Source organism: Pogona vitticeps, chromosome 4 (genome assembly GCF_051106095.1).
Source record: "Pogona vitticeps strain Pit_001003342236 chromosome 4, PviZW2.1, whole genome shotgun sequence".
Lineage (NCBI taxonomy): Eukaryota > Metazoa > Chordata > Lepidosauria > Squamata > Agamidae > Pogona > Pogona vitticeps.
This window is the reverse complement of record NC_135786.1, coordinates 139,079,010-139,095,945: the sequence shown is the minus strand read 5'-3', so window position 1 is coordinate 139,095,945 and position 16,936 is coordinate 139,079,010. Positions and strand designations below refer to the sequence as shown.

At 39.1% G+C, this 16,936-nt stretch overlaps 1 protein-coding gene across 2 annotated transcripts in view; it reads right to left on the bottom strand.

The window, feature by feature from the left end:
* LPCAT1 (lysophosphatidylcholine acyltransferase 1) overlaps nt 1-16,936 on the bottom strand; it is an 82,152-nt gene that overhangs the window by 49,635 nt on the left and 15,581 nt on the right. For both annotated transcript variants that reach the window (XM_072998460.2, XM_078391690.1), the window contains exons 2-3: nt 8,647-8,789; nt 5,717-5,931 (exon numbers count right to left, since the gene is read on the bottom strand). In XM_072998460.2, the coding sequence (XP_072854561.2) occupies nt 5,717-5,931; nt 8,647-8,789 (358 nt within the window). The remainder of the gene's footprint in view (nt 1-5,716; nt 5,932-8,646; nt 8,790-16,936) is intronic.

The window sequence follows — 16,936 nt, the reverse complement described above, 5'->3', positions numbered from 1 at the left end:
AGGATGATATAGGTATCTTTCTTGTACCAGGAATCGTGTACCATCCAGTGGGATGGGACTGTGCCACATTGCACATTTCCTCCACTCAAACGTTGGCTCTTCAAAAAAAGAATTAATTGGACATCATGGACAGTGTGGCAGGGAAGCCTGAATTCAAAATCTTACCCAGCCTGAAATGAACAAGTTTTGGAAGCTGCTGTCTTTCAACTTAGATTTGCCTCATAATATTGCTAATTGAGTAAAACTGAATGAACTGATGTATGCTAGCCTGTGCTTACTGAAGGAAAAGGGAAGAAACAAATACAAGAAACGTAATGTTAAAAATGGAACAGGCAAGTATCGAAGTATTTTTTTAAAAAAATAATGAAAACAGCATCATCTTAAAAACAGTATAGTGCTGCAAAAGAAAATGAAATGTGTATTTCAAGCTCTCTTAACATACTCATTTAGAATACAGAATGGGTTCCTCCACAGCCTGGCTCACCAACTTAAGTCATCTGAAGCTACCTGCTCTGCAGAAACTGTCCATAAAAGAATCTCCTGCTGCATTACAACTGATCTAATTACAGAATTTTCAAAGCAGAACTTTCACTAAAACAATTTGAACATTCCCTGACAGTGCTGGGATATGGTGAGAACAAGTAATCTTTAGTGCCAGCTATCCGTTAAATACAATAAGGTGTGAACTGTCAAGTGATGTCAAACTGCTCTCTCACCACATATGAAATCCATGAAAAACCTATATTTTTAGCCTTATAGAATTGTGATCAATTTTACCCTACTAGAATAACTGGCATGACTGAAATTCCTATTGTGCTAGAGGTCGACCTGATCTTGAAAACTGCTGTCAGAATTATTTATTTACTCTTCCTATCTGCAGATGCATAAACCAGAGCTCTCCCCCCGTCGCAATTTCTTGTTAGAAAGGAGCAAAAAGAAGAGTCCAACTGACCCTGTTCCATGGACAACAGTTGTAACAATTTTCTGTATTGTTCTAGCGCATTTGTTACTGTCAAATATTTCTGTTCATAAATACTAAAACACAATGGCTGAAATCCTGTTCCATAAGTTATGCCATGTAAGCCTGATGTGTCATCAGCCATGGCAATTTTCAGAAATTAAAGATCACTCCTGGTACCTTGGCTTGCAATGGCTTCCCCAAAATAAAAAGGATTCCATGGAAGCCTTTTCGGGATTGGGGAAAGAGTTGGAATCCGATTTTATTTACTGTATTGTAAAGAAAATCACTGTGTCGGATGACATTAGTGTAGGTATGCATACAGGATTAAACGGTGCAGTTGTCCACACAGGATTTCAGCCACTATTTATACTTTTTCATAACAGAGAAGTTAGTCCTTTCTTTTGGATCAGAAAGGATCTAGTGACACTTTAGAAACCACTAAGGTTTATGTGACACAAGTTTTCCATGTCATGTCACCCGCTTCATCAGATGCACAGAACCATGTCTTAGCTGACATATACTTATATGATCAATGCAAGTGGTACTGGGGTCTCAGTCTGTGAGCAGATCAGTGGTGCAGGCGCCTCTGGTGGTGGACTGTCTAGTCCCGGCCCAGGGCCTGAGAAGTAGAGGATAACTGACCCTTGTGTTAGGCCCATTTGAAATTAGTTCCATGACTCTAAAGAGAGAAACTGAGTGAGGTTGAATCCCACACCTGGGAAAATGAAACCGTTGGAAGCCAAGGCAGAAACTCTTCGGGAGAGATAGTAACCCCTAGGGAAGGGAAAGAAAACATCTACACCATGAGGGCTAGGGGATATAAAAGAGGCACAGAAAGCAGCAGGGGAGAAGTCAATGGAGCAGGAGAAGAAGCCGGGGACTTCAGCGCAAAAGATCCAAACTTAGGATCTCAAGATTGAAGCTGGAGAGGAGGGGAGAAGGACGAGGGTGCTTGAGGCGTTACTCCAGAGCAAGTGGAAGACAACTACCAAGCTGAGGAGGATGTAGAAGAAGAACCCAAGCCCACAGGATGAGGGACCCCAACAAAAAAACAGCAGTGCCTACAAGGAACTGAAATTAGGGAACCCACACCCACCCACCACTGATGCTAGAGAAAGAAATGCCAGTGAGAATGCCAGGAGTGGAAGGAACAACAGACCTTGTCCACATTGTGGGCACAGGCCTTGAGGTTTGGTATGCTGATGTGGCATACTATATTGAGCCAAGACAGGCTCTCGCTTGTCTTTCTTGGTGATGTCAACCAGGGATGTGCGGAGGACTGAGACAGATACAGGATCAGTGCCTTCAACTAACCCTGTAGCCAAATTAACCAAGGAGAAATGTTTGGTTGAACCTCTTGTCTCCGTTGGAATATCTTCTGTTTTGTTAAAAGGAATCCACACTCTGCTGCTTATGAAGCAGGGAATGGTGGAGGGGCTGCCTGCTAACCAGGCCAGAGGCACTGAGTCTCAAAGTCATAAAATAAAAATTTCTATTAACATGGTTTAAAAAGTTCTGGTCCTCCTCCTCAGACACATGTATTGGGGGATAAAGAACCCTATACTATCAGATCCCAAGTACATTCTGTTTTTCAGAGTGGTCCGACAAATGCCTTCAAGAAGCCCATAAAGAAAGAGATAAAAATAACAGTCCTCCTGTTTTTGATTCTCAGAAACATCCTATTCAAGATAAGTACTGCCTCTAAGTCTATAGGCTGAACATAGCCATCATGTCATGTAGTTAATTATAAACCTATCTTCCACGAATTAGTATAATTCTCCTTTAAAGCCACTAAGACAAAAGCTTAAGCCAATAACTACATTTTGTCATGGTGAATGCCAAAAACTATGCACTTTATGAAAAAATACTTCCTGCATGCCTCATAGAATAATTCGAAATTTTTAGAGGTATTATTATCGTAGAATACAAAAAATCTGTATCTACTAAATGGGCTTTGTATCACACATAATTCTATAATTATTCATTTTCTCCTGACAAACTAAAATATTTCAAATTCTGCAATTTGTTTTAACATGAAAGATACTTTAGAGGCCTTATTTTAGTAGCTCTTCTCCGCCTTCTCCATCGTTACAATAGATATTCTGAGACACAATGTCCAGACCAATACTCAGTATTCCAAGGTGTGCTGCACCACAAAACGGATCAAGAGAACTCAAATATCACCAGCTTATTCTTGGTTCCTTTCCTAATAAGCCCTAACATGAACTTTCCTTTTTTCACAATTGCAAAACATGGTGTTTCTGTTTTCATCAAACTTTTCAGCGCTAAGCTTTCTGAGATCCCAAATTCTCCATTCTTGTTAGTCACTGGCAGTTCCTCAGATTACAAAGTCAAAACAGGATTTATTTTTGCCTGAAAGTGCTTTGATTTACACTTTCCTCTAATTGTCCTGCTTCTGATGTATTTAAATAAATAGTAACTGTTCACAACAGGCTTACATCCTCTCTCTATTTTTACATTCCTTATCATCAATTTAGCAAGAGTCTATGAGTTTTCTTCTTCTCATCAAGGCAAGACTTCCATATTCTGAAAGAAACCTTCTTGCCTTTTATAATCTGGCTCTACTTTTTAGCCATGCGAACTTATTCAGACATTACAGATGTAGGAGAGCTCCTTTCTCTTATTTAGTTTTCTTTCACTGATAATGCCTGACTAGCTACTCTTTGTGGCATATCTTTGTTGAGCTGCTACTGTCTGAAATCAGACAATACTTGTGGAGGTATTGGAGAAAAGAAATGGTATAATGGAGATACAATTTGACACATAACTGTTTATGTAATACTGCTGCTGTCTGAGGAAAGTAATGTCTCTTTTGACTGCAGCTTTCTTCTCTGCTTTGTTTATAGATAAATTGGATTTAAAGATCCCAGTTGTTCTTTTTCTTAAAAAATAAAATAAAACAAAGCCTTTGGCCTTTCTGCAACTTCTCAGTTGCATGGAGACCTAATATACAAAGTAAGAAGTCAAATGTAGCTGTACCCTTAAGTGTAACATCCATAATCTATTTTTCTTCCCTTGACAAGCTGTTGACACATCTCTCCAAACGTTTTGTGCAGTAAGAGCTTCTACTGAGTTGCAAAGCTACTGAATTAAAAATGAACTGTTGCATTTGTCCTCAGAGTAAACAGTGTCCAAAATCTTGTTTGTTTTTAGCATCTGCTCAACTGTTTGGTCTCTCTCTCTGTGTGTGTGTGTGTGTGTGTGTGTGTGTGTGTGTGTGTGTGTGTGTGTGTGTGTGTGTGTGTGTGTGTGTGTGTGTGTGTGTGTGTGTGTGTGTGTGTGTGTGCATGCGCACGCGCGCACACACACACACTTGTCTTTTTATGGCAGGTACGCAAAAGGATACTTACTAATCCCTTGCGCACATGTAAACCCCATGGTTTTTAAAAAGATAGGAGGTGATCTCTGGCTTGCATAATAGCAAACCATAGATGGCTGGAGCAACCACTGAGTGCTCGGCCTGCAGAGTAGTCATACCCTATGAGTGCTAAAAGGATTCTGATCAATTAAACTTAAAAAAAAAAATCAAGATGCCTACACAGGAGTCAACATGTTAAATCTGTACACAATTACAAGTACAGCGTAAATGGGCAAGAGAAAAGGTTGGCAAAATCTAGTCAGGGTTACTAGAAATCACAAAAGCTATTATAATAGTATCAATGAGACAACTTCTCAACATGTGTAATATTTTCAACATGTGTAATATTTTCCAAAGTTTGAATTATTAAAAAGTATAATGTAAATTATTTTATATGATGTTCCGCAGCATAAAAAGGTAAAGGTAAAGGTTCCCCTTGACAGTTCTTGTCCAGTCGTGTTCGACTCTAGGGGGCGGTGCTCATCCCCGTTTCCAAGCCATAGAGCCAGCGTTTGTCTGAAGACAATCTTCCGTGGTCACATGGCCAGTGCGACTTAGACATGGAACGCTGTTACCTTCCCACCGAGGTGGTCCCTATTGATCTACTTGCATTTGCATGCTTTCGAACCGCTAGGTTGGCGGGAGCTGGGACAAGCGACGGGCGCTCACTCCGTCGCGTGGATTCGATCTTGCGACTGCTTGGTCTTCTGACCCTGCAGCACAGGCTTCTGCGGTTTAGCCCGCAGCACCACCACGTCCCAATCAGCAGCATACCTAGGTGCTAAAATACAAATTATGAAAAACACTGTCTTGAAAAAGAAACGATGAACTTTAAGTTTAAATAGAAATTCAACCTTTGGCTCAGGCGTTAAACCTACTTTGAAACGTAATGACAGCTTGTGATCTGGGTGGTGGTGGTGGAATCATGTCAGTTTGAGCTGACACACTTACCCTGCTCTTGTCATTACCAGCCCATGTTTCAAAAATGTTGTGAAGGGTTGTGGTCCTCTGAGAGGTTGCTTAACACCCTTCCATCTTGACAAATCTGTTTTTACCTTACCACTGGCAGACTGAGGACTGGCAGATAATTTTCCTGAGGTCAGATCTGGCCTTTAAAATACCAAGCAGTAAATTCCTACACATTGACAGGACATTAAAACATGGGAACCAACTTCTGTTTTCCAGTTTGTTTGTTTTTTAAAAAATCACGGTTCTTTAAACACAGCAATACGTTAATAGGTTCTGTGAAGTCCACCCACTTTATCTATCTCCTAGGTCAGTTCATGTTGTATTTAGGTGAATGGTTTCACAATTACCAACATTAAATGCAATTACTATAAATATTATTTGGAAAATGGGAAGGATTTCTGACTTACTTCCCCAAACAGGAATGTCTTTGCTTTCTGCTTTCATAACTATGGAAGCCATAGTCATTGTTACAGGTATAGCATCGAAGTATGAGGAATGGGGAGCCAGAGTCAGGATTGGAGCTTCAGTGGGTAAAGCCTGCCTGCCCTTCACGTTTATCCAATGGAATCCACCAGCAAGCCACATGGTCCTCATGATGGCCTTCAGCAAGACATCCACCACCCTGAAAGTAATTAGATACCAGAGAGGAAAAAATATTAACACTAGGCTGTTTTTTTTAACACACCAAACACATTAGCAACTAGATAGCTGGAAAAATCAAGGAGCCATTCTGAAAAGCACTTACATTCTTCATTTTCTGAAAGAAAATATTATGCTGACACTCTGTTTTACATCAGAGTGCTCAAAAGCAGCTGGGACGGTTTGCATCCACTCTTTCCTAAGTATATCAATTCATACCAAAGGACTTTATCAAAAAAAAAAATATTTTTTTTTGCATAGGGACTAGTTCCAGCAACTTCATGACAGAGTGCAATACAAACTGATAGTACTGGGTTTCATGGCATGTTCTCTTAACCACTATGCTAACATAAGCGATATGGTATATTTATAGATTTTTAAATAACAGGTCATACAAACTTAGCTATTATCCCAAACAGTAATAATACCTAAAGATGAAGGCACAAGCCTTCAAGACAATACTGTATAGTTTTAAGAACTGAAACAGCCTCTTTACATCCCTTTATCTCTTCCTCAACTAAAAAAAAGTCATTCAAGTTCTGAATATTCTCTTCAACTGAACTTTGCCCAGAAGATCCCTATTCTTAACTGTCAAGCTACTCTTTCCCTAATTTGCTATTGGGAGTATGTATCACTCTTTTATTAACAAAAGTCAATTAACTATTGTGCAGTCATCCTGTCTAAACATCTTTAAACTCAACTACAGTATAACAGTGCAATTTAACTCAAAAGTGTGTGTGTGTGTGTGTGTGTCTCTCTCTCTCTCTCTCTCTCTCTCTCTCTCTCTCTCTCTCTCTCTCTCTCTCTCTCTGGCAGTCAGTTTCCTGCTCTGATACTGTCTAGCGGTTGCACAGACTACCCAAAACACCAATACACAAAAACACACAAAGCTAAAAGTGGCTAGAGAAATTTCCAATTTTGAAAAATTAATATTTTTAGGTTTTTAAGTGGTACAGGGGAGGTAAGGGGGCCTGTGCCCCCTTTAAAGGGTGAATCCCATGCCTAAGAATTTCCAGAAGGCCCAGTTCACCCTTTTTTCCTGCAAGAAAGACAGCGCCAGTGAAATCATCATGGCCACATTTTTTCCACTTCTGCTCTAGCAGCTTTGACCCTTGAAAGGAAGAATTTGGTTATAACAAAGAAAAACTGAACATTTATCTGCAGAACCACCTTGGACACATGGGGAGATATTTCCATAGGCTAGATTTCCCATCTCTATGGTGTGCTTCATCAGGCACATGTCTGAATTAAATATCAAACAGGTCCCCCCCCCCCGAGAAGTCTGTTCCAAGATTAACAAAGCACTCTATGCAGATTCAAAACAATTTATTATTTTTCATATGACTATTCATGGCTTAGGGAACACTGAACTGTTCAGCAACTCTCTTTCATTTCTACCCAATCAGATGTACTCTGTGTTAATCCAGGGATTAACATCACACAGCACGTAGAGATAACAAACGGAAAATCTTCCAGAAGAAGCGGCATGCTCAAGATCTTGTAAACACTTCCGGCAACTCATCTTTGGGTATCAAATAAAGCAGTTAAGCAGTTTATGCAAAACAGACACAGACAGAGATGTTCAGGACAAACATAATGCCGAATATGTATTGCATAGCAGAAAACAACATGTTAATATGAAACTATACATTGCATGTAGACACCTATTTAAATTCTGATGGCTGCTTTACATAGTTAAAAATGTCCTCAGAATTGGACAATATCCAAGTAGTGTTTGATTAACTTTTTTACAGCTGCAATTTGTCATTCAGCATCCTTAAACATGTAGTTCAGTCTGCTATTATAAATGAACCCAACCTAGCTTGTATTCTTCAAACTAATATACAGACTGGAACAAGGTTTATTTATAGAACACACTCTTCATTTTTCATACTTCTTTGAATTGTGTGCAGTTAGCTTTTTAAAAAATGTATGTGTGTGTGTGTGTATAGATAAATAGATATTCTAGGATAAAATGCATACAGAACACATAAATTTACAAGAATAAATTTGCAAAGCAATATATTTCACATGGATGTGAGAATGATTTAGACTTTAATAAAACTAATCCACACATCTCCATTCCTTGGCTTTTATGCATTATCATTAGACCTTCAGTTCATTACTTGTTGGTATTTTAATAATGAAAAGAGTTTTTCAAAGACATGTTATGAGCCTTCTAAGGTCTACACTAAATGTTAGGATGGAAAGATCTATATTTTAATCCCTCTCTGATGAGAGAAAGGATGATGCTTAACTTACTTTTTGTTTGTTTTCTTGTCTGATTCAAGCACCACATACCATGTACCCTTAAGCTTAATAGTTCAGGAAAGAATGCAAAGGGTTACAAGCCATAAGGTGCAACCAGAGTGATGGATTCTGGTGCTGCCAATCAAATGGCATTATGCAGCTATTCCATTCTTTCTTCTGTAATAGTTCTTTGGGCTTTTTTTTCTGAGAGAGAAGACAAAGTAGGAACACATACAGAGGCACCATCTAAACCCTCCAAAAATTTCGTGAACATGGTATTGCACAATAAAAGCCTTGTCTTTGCTCCCGAGTACAGAAAATTTCTCAAGTTTTATTTTAAAGTAGTTCTGTTTCACACCCATCAATAGGAACAAGTCCATTAATCCAGTAAACCATGTCAATAGGACTTGAGAGATGTTAGGAATCCAACCAGATAAAAATGACTTACTTTCGCCACCATGAGAGTGGTTTTTCTAATTCTTTCTCAGCAGATCCTATTGATGCGATGAATGCAAAAGGCCAGGCCAACAACATCATAAAAGCAGCAAACAACAGCCGGATGGGAAACAGGGTCAATGTCATGAAGGCAATCTGCAAAAATCCAAGGAATTTAGTTCTTTTAAGACTGGACTATAGATGTGGACAAGCCAAATAATGTTGTAATGATGGTTACCTTTTCTTGAATGTCACACAGAACAATAAGCATATATCCCCAAAATCAAATTATAGTAGGGGTGTCGCATGTTGTAATAAAGTTTAAGTATTATTTACAATCCTGTATATACAAATAGACTTTCTGCTCCCCACAATTTTGAAAATATGTTTGAAAAAAATTAATTTACTTTGTGTCCTCTAGGGCAGAGATTCCCAACCCCCGGTCCACGGCCCGGTGCCAGTCCGTGGCCTGAGCCAGACTTGGCCGCAGAGAGAGACCTCCCCCTGCACGCACTCCCCCCTGCACAGCCCATTTGCACCTGTGCACGGCTGCCCGCAAGTGCGCTGCACTGCCTTTTGTGCATGTGCACAAGTGTGAGCATGTCCGCACAAGCGCTGTGCCACCCTTTTTGCATGCGCATGAGAGCACAGTTGCACAAGGGAGCGCACACTTCTTCACATATGCACACGAGTGCAGGGGGGGTACCCCTCCTTCCCCAGCCGGTCCACGGGGCTAAAAAGGTTGGGGACCATTGCTCTAGGGAGCATAAGAGACAATTTTGCGTTGTTTTAAGGGCTCACAATACACACTGTCTTGCAATCTGTAAACGTTTTCAAAATGATCTGAACCAGTAAACGAGGAACACTTTTGGTTGAAAACCCACCACCACTTTTCAAAAGAAAAATGTGGTAGTATGTGTACAAGCTTCCAAGGTTTGGGTGTGCATATGTGGACTTTTGGAGATGGCCCACTCCTGCCTGAGACAAGAAAAGAGGTATTCATCCCTCTGCTCCCAAAGGATGTACAGGCTCTTTTGTAGTCGTGACTCTGAAGATTGTGAACTTTTGCAGTAGTATTATCCCTTAAGGTACAAACATAGATGATTTATTTCTAGCAGTGGTAATACTGCCCATTCTAAATACATAGAACAGCCTTTAAGAGCCACGCCACACCTAGGTACTCTGAAGAACAAACACCATTCTGTGCATCAGATTTAGGGCACTACAGGGAAACTTGTTCCTTATCATAAAATAATGCAGTGTGTAAAACACTGATGCAACTGGAAAATTGGAAAGTATAAGTACCTTGGAGTTTGCTGCCCATTAAAAAAATTGATTAGAAAATCCCCCCAAGTCTCACTTATTTCACATCCAAGTGCATCAGAGGTTGTGCCCTTTTGGCAGCTGACCCAAGAAGAGGGCTAACAGGGAGCAAATATCAACTCACCATCGGCTTGATTTTCTGTATTTTTGTGTACTGTAATACCTTTTTATTCCAGCTCAAGGCAACAGGGCAATACTCATAATCCTGTTTTATCCCCATAACAATCATATAAGGAAGATTCCATCCTATACATCACAAATATAAAAGCACTCCAGTGCACAGTATTACTAGTAGATATGAACAGGATGGGGTTTGCAAAGACGTCCTTATTTATTAAAGGACAAAATCCTCCAAGCATAAATTTACATGGCAGAACTTGATGGTATCATCAGTTTCTGCCCATAAAATTGAATTTAAATTAGTTAAAAGCTTCCTATCCCCCTGTTTTACTTCCCAAGGCTTTTCAGAGCTCCATTTTGTCCTTGGGAAGTCTTTGGGAATGTTCAGTTTTGATCTCAGTGGTGGAAATCAGAGGCAATTAAAGGGGTGATCAAAGGCTATCCCCAATCCCAAGGCCACCAAAGGCTTCCTCAGTGTAAAAAGATCCTCTAGAGTAGTGGTTCTCAACCTTGGACCTCCAGATGTTCTTGGACTTCAACTCCCAGAAATCCTAGCCAGCAGAGGTGGTGGTGAAGGCTTCTGGGAGTTGTAGACCAAGAACATCTGGAGGCCCAAGGTTGGGGACCACTGCTCTAGAGCACCTCAGAACCTAAAACTCGGGGAGGGGGACTTTGACTTAATTTAAATTACATCATACTGATGACATCATCTGCCGTGTAAATTTAAGACAACAGGAGCTCAATATCTTGGGAACAAGGAAGTTTCAGATATCAGAGAAACTCTCTTGAGGGCTGCTCCCCATTCCAATCAACTCAAAGTTGCCTCCATCAATAACTTTCCACTGATATAATTCCTGCTACCCTGTACAGCAATTGTAATCACTTCATCAACAGGTAATTCTAATCCAAGTAATTAAAGCTTGGATTAATTAATTTTCAGTGATAATTTTTTGCGATAACATCACTGTAAAATTGTACAGAACCCTAAAGGCAAAAGGAAGTGGCTGGAACGACTTTCTCCCCTTAATTTTAATATCCTCTCCAAATTCCAGCTGTAGTCAACATTACGTGTTATCTTTAATGCTAAAATGTCTTTATTACCATCTCAACAGCCACAAGGATATCTTAAATATATTATATTGGCTCAACTCCAACAGTAAGTCATAACTACAATAGGCCCATTGAATCAGTGGGAATTTGATGAGTCAACATCTATGTAAATTCCACTGATTCAATAGAGCTACTCTAGTTGTGACTTATTACTGGATTTCAGCCATTGATACATTACTGAACCTTGTCTTACTCAAAAATTTCCATGAGTTTTAACAAGTAATCTATAATAGTGACAACAATACAGGGAGAATCTGCTTCCATCATTACTCCAAGCACATAAAATCCACACTCCTGAAATCTGGCATGGATAATCATTGAGGTTATATTATTCTTATATGCATATTACATACATACTTTATTGTTACAGCATCAAGCCATACATAAAACAAAACTGAATGCAGAGCTTCTATAAACAGACTAATTGAACTAAGAAAAAACTATTTGTAATTTCAGTATAACATTAGTTCATTTGACGGCAGATACCTGGCTCTTCAGGAGTAAAAGGGCTTCTTGGCAATAAAAACTATAGCTGTATCTAGACTTGAAACTTAGTCCACATGCTTAACCTACAGGCTACTTAATCCTTTCAACCTCTGATACACGTCTGTGTAGTCCAACTGCCTGCTAAGCTGTGCCTGTTCATGGCTTTAGGATTGTGAGTGTGGACACACATTCGGGGGGGGGGGGAGAAATGGGAATTCGTTCTGTCTCATATATGGGCAAAAGAAAATGGGGAGGGGAAAGGCTGGTTGGCTGGTTGTAAAGGAAAACACAGCGAGGAAGGAGTGAATTGTACACAGCTGTCACACTGCATATTTGGTTGAGTTTTACTTGGGTTCTATGCATGCAACTTGGTATCAGCATGGGGATTCTGAGCTTTCACTGTCAAGATATGAGACAAAGCATGTGGTCACTATTTCACCCAATTGTTCTGCAAAAAACAAACCTGCTACTGTACTGAGTTTAGCCAATGACTGATTTTGGGACATGAGGGATTTAAATATATGCAGTCACCATGTGTGTTGTGTTTGTGTGTTGGAGAAAGAAAGAAAGAAAGAAAGAAAGAGAGTAAATAAGGCCTGAAAGTAGTGATAACTCCTACAGTTTTAATAGTTGTTAAGCTGCACCTGCTGAAATTTCCTCTTCCACAAGAGGAACAGTACAAGAAGTTTATCCTCTATTTCATGTTGCCACCCTAGGTGGGAGTAACTCCAAAAAGGTATGAATTTCTCACTACTATTCTTGCTATTATGATGCAGTTTCATTACTTATTTTAAAAGGATCAGGTCAGTATGATTTTTCCTATTCTGTAGGCTAGATATTAACTGTACATGCAATTGGATAACTTTATATACCTCAAACAGCTCCCCAAATTCTATGGAATCCCCACTGCTTTAAAAGATATACCTGCTGAATTAGTGCTATTGCCTGTTGATTTTAAAGGCACGGGAGCTCTGTGAGAGGAAAATGTAGTTTAAAACATGACGAAGAAGAGTCATGGGACTGCACACAGCACCTTGTGTCACAAGTTGCTGACCCCTAAATTACATGAAAGAAACTTTTTTTAAAAATTGTAATATTTTATTTAATTTCATATACAGCATCCTTGAAAGGACTGTTTCAAATGGTAAATAAGCTGTGCTTATGAATGTGGGGAAAAATGAATGGAAGGCCTAATTGATAATTCATTTTGGTTTTATTCTTGTTAAATCATGACATGGTGTAATATGTCATCTGCTGTTGTTCATCTGAGGCTGCATTTATCTAATTTTCAGACTTCAGATGGTTTTTACTATGTTCTAATATGTAAAACCACAGAATTCAAAGAGGGTGTACTGTACTTTCTTTTTCACGACTGTACATTTGTAATTTAAAACTGCGTAATGTTCTAGCGTGAATAAAGAAAAGAAATAACACTTTATTCCTCTGCCAATCTACATATTACATAGATCAAAGTCCTGGTGATTGGACAAGATGAAAATGCTGTAGGAAGATTTATATAGGTGTAGGCATATCAGACAAAAAACAAAAGCATAAAGAAGACAAAAACACTGTGGCACCTTAAAAACTAACTGCTATTTTTTAATGAGAGCTTTTATGGATCAAATCCACTTCTTCAGACATAAGAATGAGACTACATGGTAAATAAATATATATAATGGCTCCAGAATAAAGACACAGTGGATGGTTGGTAGACACAAGTTGCATAGTGACTTACAAAATGTGGCATTTCTCACCTGGAGACCCCTATTTAATATTCAGTTCTTTTACTTTGGCACTACAATGTAAAAAACTACAATGGTTAGCGGGGTCCTGTTCGAGAGAATGAAGCTGTTGTTTGTTCCTGGTAAGTGGTGCCTGGAAGGTAAACTAATTGCATGCACTGGGCCATGCTTAGACTGATGGTAGATTAGAAGTTACTCAAGCCTTGGAATCCCTCAAAGATCTTCTTCCCACTGTTTAGATGAAGTCATCATTACTGATGCCTCAAACATGGAGAAGAGGTCAGCGGAGCCAGGAACTAAGGATACACTGTTTGAAATAGACTATAAGTAGAGTGGCATACTAACAGGTTATGTGGCATCAACAATGAGGCCACTGGATACTACAGTGGGGTCTCGACTTACGAACGGCTCGACATACGAACGTTTCGACTTACGAACCTCTCTCATAGGAATATATGGACTTGAGTTGCGAACTTAGATTCGAGTTACGAACTCTTTTTTTTCCTTTTTTTAAAAGCTAAGTCATCTTAGGTTAAAAGGAAAAAAGGAAAAATATCCCCCTCTAGTGGCAGAAGGCAGAATAGCAGCTTGCCATTAGTTTCTATGGACAAAAAGAGCAGATACGGATTAAATGGTTTTCAATGCATTCCTATGGGAAATGAAGATTCGACTTACAAACTTTTCGACCTGAGAACTGCCTTCCAATACGGATTAAGTTCGTAAGTTGAGACCCCACTGTAGCTACCTCAGTTTCTACAAAGGCAGGCAAGGATGTAAATCATGAAGTCAATGGCATCATCAGGGTTAATGTTCCTGATGCTTTCTGCAACCATGTTTGAGTGGTGTGCTGGTGTTTGGCACTTTTACATCCATAGTGACCAAAATGTTGTTTTCAGACTCAGTACCATCTTATAACAACCAAGAGTCCTAGTACGATTGGGGATGTGCACAGAGTTCACACAGCAAGATATTTGTGTGTCAAGACTATAACCCAAGAGACATCAAGGAGTCAGTTTCTGTCTGAGATTCTATGCATACCTCAGGACGTCTCTGCTATATATTTAAATGAATGGCTTTATAAAAACACAATATTAATCAAATTATGTTGACATTAGTATCTTCTGATAAAAGCCTGTGAGCTTACACAAATTGCCTGAAACATGTTCAAATACAGATATGTAACACTCTTGCAAAAGCGGACACAATGTTCATTCACTTCAAAAAAGCTCTTGGTTTTCTGTAATGGGGGAGAGAGTACTGTTTTCACAAGATAAAAGGCATGGTGGACTGAAGGGAGGGAGCCCACAGATTTAGTGTCCCAAATTCTAAATGCAACTAATAAGCCATTAATAATGAATTAAAGACATGGTAATTAATACTGGATATTCAGTAGTAGTGTAGTGGATACTGAGATGGACTAGAACTCTGAAAACCATGGTTAAAATCCCCACTTGGCTGTAGACACTCACGAGGGTACAGAACTGGAAAAACCCTTAAACATTTCACTCACCTTGAAAATGTAATTAGGGTAGCTATAAGTCAGTTCTGAATTGATGGTACATAACAACAATTAACATATAAGCGTATTCAGCAAAGAAGTACTACTGTGTGCGCACACAAGGATTAAGTCTTATGATTACAGACTCATCTGAGTTACACTGGTAACAGAAAAGTACTTGGTTCAAACAGAATAGCTTAAAATATACAGGACATTAATTCAATTTGAGAACAGAATTTAGAATATGAAAGAGGTCATTACCAAGAAGCTGACTAAGCTTTCAGAAGTAATTTGGGGTTAAGAATCAAGTTACCTGAATGAACAAGGTCAGATAATCTGTTCCACAGCAAGCTCTATTCGTTTTAATATTTATGCCAGGGAACTACTTGAAGTATGAGTCTGCCTGACATTTAGTAGCATTAAAATGCTATCTAAGTGGAACATGCAAACACATCTACCAAAAGGATGAAGTGTAAATGAGAGACATGGAAGCTTTTGCAACTAAAATAAACCACAGAGGAATATGGTAGTTTAAATACAAATGCTCCAGCTATGTAAGTCTCAGAAATAAAGCCCTTACCATGTCATTTTTCACGAGCACTGTTAAAATTGGACCATATACTAAAATGTGATAAAAAGTAGAATCTGTATAGCATACATGGTGGTAAATGGTAATGTGGCAAGTTGCAGTTAACATAAGCACCATCAGGTAGCATTTAATGAAAAATACAGCTACATTAAGATCCTTGTTAACTACAACAATTAATCCACTATCTTCATTCTTAGGCAGTAAGAGCATACATGGCAACTTCTGCAAACTTTTACATCTCTTAATATTTAACTTTATTTCATTTATTGATAGAAATCCAGCGCCTTTTTCTTGGGATTTCTTTCACTCTCGGAGACAGGAGTGAACAACTCTTCTGTTTCCATTTGCTTAGCCTCAAAATCTGTTCCTTAAGGCCCCTTTTCAAGGAGTGTGAGAAATGGCTGTTTGGAGGAAGAGACGTGGAGATAGTCTTGTTGCAACAGACTGCTCCATTAGCTTCCAACAGTTGCATCTAGTACTTCACATAAGCCCTTACAAACCAAGTAAACCTGGGAGAGAGAGACCAACATTTTTTTTCTTGTGTGTCTCTAGATATCTATTTAGTAAATCTGTGGTACAGTATGCCCAGCAACAAAAGCTCTCTGGGGGGATTACACAGTAGCCAGAGAATAAAAACACAATGTACAAATACTGTATGATCAACATAGAAAATAAGATAGATAAATGCGGAGACAGATACAAACACACATCCATAATGCCCGTGAGAATAAGAATCACTCCACCTAGAGTTAGAAAGACTGCAGTGTGGGCATCAGACAGGATATTTTGGAGGTGAGGTACAACTGTGAAGTCCTCCAATCTAACTTTGATCAAGACAAAGGGGGAGGGGACCTCTAAAGTGACCTGGGGGTTTGGGCAGTGTCACATGACTAGATTAACATTGGAATATTGCTGTCCTCTTCGGTTCTAAACACTCTTAACATCACTCCGTCTGGGTAATTGTCTAGTTACCTCAGCCTCCTAAACAGCTAAGGTGTCATCAACAATAGGAGGAAGGAAATATTGGAGATCATTTTCAAGCCCCCTTGTAAAGGCAAATTTGCCTGAAAGTATATTAACAGAATAAATAAATAAAATGGTGAATATTACCGATTATGGATCACAATAATTTTACTGTGTAAAAGGTTTCACTCAGCCTCCATCTGATTCTTCTCCTAAAACTTGTTCCCCTTGTTGCTTGCTATCAACAGCAGACATTTCTCTCCCTATGGTAAGTCATTGCTTGTTGGCACATTTCAGAGTGTGCATTCGAGGAGACTTCCTTCTTCACAATTTGTGGCTAAAAGAACAATCCATCAAAATATTCTACCATCTGAGGTATAAATAAGGAATGTTTTATTTAAACATAGGTATAGTGACCCACTCTTACATTTTTTGGTCAAACAGGAGATGGCAAGAATAAACATTGACATCC